Source organism: Penaeus japonicus, unplaced genomic scaffold (genome assembly GCF_977035675.1).
Source record: "Penaeus japonicus unplaced genomic scaffold, GWHDUDI00000001_assembly GWHDUDI00000004, whole genome shotgun sequence".
Taxonomy (NCBI): Eukaryota; Metazoa; Arthropoda; class Malacostraca; order Decapoda; family Penaeidae; genus Penaeus; species Penaeus japonicus.
The window spans coordinates 21,969,293-21,974,292 of NW_028234406.1; the positions used below are offsets into that span (position 1 = coordinate 21,969,293).

The 5,000-nt window shown below is 37.6% G+C and overlaps 1 protein-coding gene across 1 annotated transcript in view; it reads right to left on the minus strand.

The window, feature by feature from the left end:
- LOC122261575 (uncharacterized) overlaps window positions 1-5,000 on the minus strand; it is an 8,985-nt gene that overhangs the window by 2,976 nt on the left and 1,009 nt on the right. Inside the window, exons 1-2 of the mRNA XM_043029281.2 lie at window positions 2,934-5,000; window positions 1,062-1,210 (exon numbers count right to left, since the gene is read on the minus strand). The exon at window positions 2,934-5,000 is cut by the window's right edge and continues 1,009 nt beyond it. Coding sequence (XP_042885215.2) covers window positions 1,062-1,210; window positions 2,934-5,000 — 2,216 coding nt within the window. The remainder of the gene's footprint in view (window positions 1-1,061; window positions 1,211-2,933) is intronic.

Consider the following 5,000-nt stretch of genomic DNA (forward strand, 5'->3'; position numbering starts at 1 on the left):
ACACACATACATATATATGTGTGTATATGTGTATGTGTATGTGTGTGTGTGTGTGTGTGTGTGTGTGTATGTGTGTGTGTGCGTGTGTTTGTGTGTGCGTGTATTGTAATGATCTGTATTTCATCCATTTTCATGGCAGTAACAAGGGAAATGAGATAAATGCTTACTTTGGGATTATAGTTAAATGTATTCGTGAAGTCATTTGCGACACTGATTGATGGTGATGATAAGGTAATAATGATGATCGTAAAGAGATGATAATAAACAATGATAATTATCATAATTATTGCAGTAATGAAACGAATATAACAATGATAGTTAAGATGATAACAAAAGTAACAGCAACAACGATGATAATAATGTTAATGATTGTTTTTACTGTTATCTTTATTATCAGGATTAAACAATAATAAAATAATATTGGTAATAATCATAATGATAATAATGATATTGAAAAAGGTAATCATTGGTATCCTTATCATTAGTATCATCATTATAAGACTATTACTATTATCATATTAAAATTATTATCATCATTATTATTTCTGATGGAAAAAATATTATCGGTAATGATTATTGGTATAACAGTAATGACGATAATAATAATGATAATCATGATGATAAAAATCATAATGATAGTAATAATGGTTATGGTGAGAAGAGTAATATATGTTAATAATGGTAAAACATATGTTAATAATGATAATAACGGTAAAAATATCTGTTAATAATGATGATGATTATGATAATACCAATAATAATGATGAAAATTAATGATAAAAATTATGATAATAAGAGTGAAAAAAAATCCTAAAAAATACTCATTGCATACTAATCCTGCATGAAAATCGCCTGATTGTTTTAATTGCCAAGCTAATATACTAACGCACACGCTATTTTATATGTATCATTTGATATGTATTACATCTCATATGTATCATTACTTTGTGTCCTATTACAAGTTTCTTTTAATCAGACCCGGTGACCCAGTGACCACTAGCTCACGACCCCTGCTTTCAAGAGCCCTACTTGAGCTCACACCTCTCTATATAGAAACTTACTTGACTGTGATGATCTTTGTATACAGGTCAAGGCTGGCAAGGTCAAGCAAGGGCGGAGACGAGAAAGAGGATGACCTCGTCTGGTCGTCATGCGCTTGACCTTTGCTTGATAGGCCTTCGATGGTTCGCTTCCATGTGTCAAGTCCTGCCTGCGAGGGAGGAAGGGAGGTTGGGTGAGTGGGAGAAAATGATAACACACACGCACGCACGCATGCACACACACATGCACACACGCGCGCACATACGTGAGAGAGAGATGAAAAAGAGAGGAGGATGGATAGACAGATAGATAGATATATAGAGAATAGAGAGAGAGAAAAAAGAGAGAATGATAGATAGATAGATAGAGAATGAGAGAGAGAGAAAAAGGATGGGAAAGAGAGAGGAAGAGGGAGAGAGAGAGAGAGAGAGGGAGAGAAAGAGAGAGAGAGAGAGAGAGAGAGAGAGAGAGAGAGAGAGAGAGAGAGAGAGAGAGAGAGAGAGAGAGAGAGAGAGAGAGGGAGGGAGGGAGGGAGTGATGTGTATAAGCAAATATTCGGCAGCAAATCTGTCACAAACGATCAATAGCCACTGTCCATTATATGCAAATGATATAAATGCGAATGGTAATGTAAAGGCAAGAAATCTGAGATAAGCCAGGACCGAAAAAATATGCTATTCAATATGACGAAGATTCTATTGAAAAAATACATATACTAACATTGATATCAACAGGTGTTTCTTTAATGACATTCCCCAAATCTAACTTAAATGATAATGATCTAATTATAGAAACGTATTACGAAAACAGTTTCGGTTAATGAATGCTAATGATTTTGATTACTATTAATCTCTGTTTTTTTCTTGTATTTTTTTTTATGACAGTGCTAATAATTTACGCTCATCTATTTTTCAAAGGCTTACGTTCATTACCCTTTCATACTAGTTTTCTTCATAAACTTTCTGGTCTATTCTTCCATTTTCTTTGACTCGTTCAGTTGTTTTCACTCGTCTACATAATCTTCCGCTAGTTTTAAGCATTTTTTCCTTCATAGATACTCTCCTCGAAACCTAATTATCGTTCTTTAATTCATTAGTAATATTTGGATTATCCACTGCGTCTTTTTTTACTATTAACCAAAGCTAATCTCATCACACAAGATGAACCACAAGGTGACTCATACGGTTTCGTAAATGTATGAACATTTATCAAAGTCTTTCGGCGGTCTTGTACCTTACATTTTGAATATTTATTTTCGTATGTCAAGGATGATTTTAATATTTTTGAATGTATATACCTGGATGATAGATATGTTTTAAGGGACACTTTTTTATTATTTGTTTTTTTCTTTCTTTTTTGCTTCGTGCTATAGTCGTAATTATAAACTGTTTAAAGATGATAATACTACTAATGATATAGTTATGATAACTCTCATAATGACACTCATAACAATTGGGTAAAAAGTAATTAGTTTTATCAAAACTACAATAAGAGAAATTATTGATACTTAGAATAACAATAATGGCAATTTCAGGCGTGATCTTATAAATATACAAAATGCTGATACATGCAATAATACAAAGTATAATTTATAGTAGCAAATATGAAATATGGATTATAGAGTTTAAACATAAAATCAATATCAACATAGTATCGAAGACGTTATGATAAAAATAGATGATAAAATATTTGACATCGTTATGGATGATTTCAGTTTCAACAACAGAAACCAAAAAATTAAAATATCAAATTATCAATCATCAAGAAATGCATTCCCAACTAATTTTATCCCCATATTTAAAAATTCAAAACAAAAGAATAACATATACAAAATACAGGTAAATAGACAAACACTCACATAAAACTAATAACAAAAAACATAAAGGAATTACCTTAGACACGGCACAAACAAGGGTATGCGAACGCTGGATATAGAGGCTACGATTCAACGTCTCATTCACGGATTCATCTGTCTCGGGATTACGCGAACGACACGCCTCTCGGAGCCTCCTTCGCCGATCTTCTTGCCACGTTGCTTCACCGCCTTTAACATTAACTCCTTCTACTACTCTTTCTTCTTCGATTTGTTCTCCTTCTTTGTGTGTTTCCGGTTGTTTTTCTTCTACGTTTTCCATAGGTTTATTTTCTCCTACTCCTCTTCCGCCTTCCTCTCCCGTTGCATCGTTTCTTATGGTTTCGTCTTCAGGCTTTGGTTTCTCGCCTGTTGCTGCCTCTCTCTCAGTTTCTCTTTCTCCTTCTCCTTCTTTCTTCACTTCTCTGTTTATATCATTATTCTCTTGGTCTTTGATTTGGTCATCTTGTTGGTTCCCTGTTTCATAACGCTGGTTCTCTGGTTCAAGATACTGGTTCTGTGATTGGATAGATTCATTTGCTTGGTCCATCAGTTGGTTATTTGATTCGGAAGATTGGGATTGTAACTGGTCTTCGCCAATTCGGTTCTCTGGTTCGTTCGTGTCGTTTCTTGGGTTCTTCGAACGGATGTTGTCTATGTGGGAGTGAAGACCGTGAACCATATTTTTAAGGTTCGCCAACACGGTACTCAAATTATCTTCTCGATCTGCATTGGTTTCTCCCTCGCCGGCTTGTTCTTGGTTCTGAGGCACCAGTTCTTCCACGTTTGTAACCGAGTCAATTGCGTGTGAGACTGGTTCTTTGATTACGAGAAGTGATTCTGCTTTCTCATCGGCTGGTTCTTGCATATTTGTTGTATGCTCTTGAATTTTGATTGCTGGGTCTGTTCCTTCAATTAGCGATTCGTGCACTGTATTTATTGGTTCTATTCGTTCACCTGTTTGTTGCTGTAATGTATTTTCTACCTGTTCGCCTTCTTCCGCTCCAGCTACTACTGGTTCTACTTGTTCACCTTCTTGTATTATAGCTACTGGTTCTATTCGTCCATCTGCTTGTTCCTGTAATGTATAATTTTCTTGTATCTTTGCTTCCTGTACTGTACCTGCTTCAATTCTTGGGTCTACTGGTAGTCCATTCCGTTCTTGCAAATATGGTTCTGGGTTTTGTACAAGTGTCTCTGGTTCTAGTCTTTCACTTGCAGCTGGTACTTTTACCGCAAGCACTGATTCTGTTTCTCTTCTAACTGCGTCTTTTACTTCTGCTGCGTCTAACTGTTCACTTGTTGTTTCCTTCCACTTGTTTGCAGGTTCTTGTGTCTGGTTCACCGGGTTCTCCTTCTCCTCCAACGGCGCGAGGGCACTTTCGGGAATTCGAGTACTTGCATCCTGTGTCGTTGTTTCTATAGGCGTTACGTCGAGAACCTTCACCTGATCCGGATCCGTCGAAGAAGCAACAGGGTCGGCCAGTTGCGTGTCCTGCGTTTCAGTGTCTTGATTTTGGTTGTCAGGATGCTGGAATTCCTCGGCGTTGGCCTTCGTGGCGGGGTCTTCCTTCTCCTCCTGTCCCTTCCCCTGAGACTCGTGGAGGAAATCCGTCAAGTGAGCCGTCAGTGTCAGGAGTTCGTCGATGTGGCCGTGAAGCTTCCCTCCGGGTTTCAAAGCTTCGTGCTTCGAGTTAACAATGCTCCCTTCGGTGCCTTCTGGCTGTTGATATTGGGTGTCTCCTCCTTCCCCGTCTATCTGGGGAGTGTCTTTATTCTTTTTCAGCTCTTCCACCACATCTCGGATTCCACTTATGAGATCTCCCAGACGTCCTAGGGAATCCTCGACGACGTCCGTTTGTTTGTGAGGTTCGTTCTCAAGGGTCTCTGATTTTTCCTGAGGTTCTGTGGTCGTTTCGATGACTTGGGCTTGTGAAATCGCCTCTTTTTCTTGACTGTCTGACGCCGCATTGTTTTCGCCTACCTTTTCAGTGTTTGTATCGACTGGTGCAGAGTTGTTATATACCTCTGTAGCTATCTCAGTATCATTTGATGTTTTTACTACGTCGGCATTTTCCACAATCATTTTTTCGGTGACCGATACTAT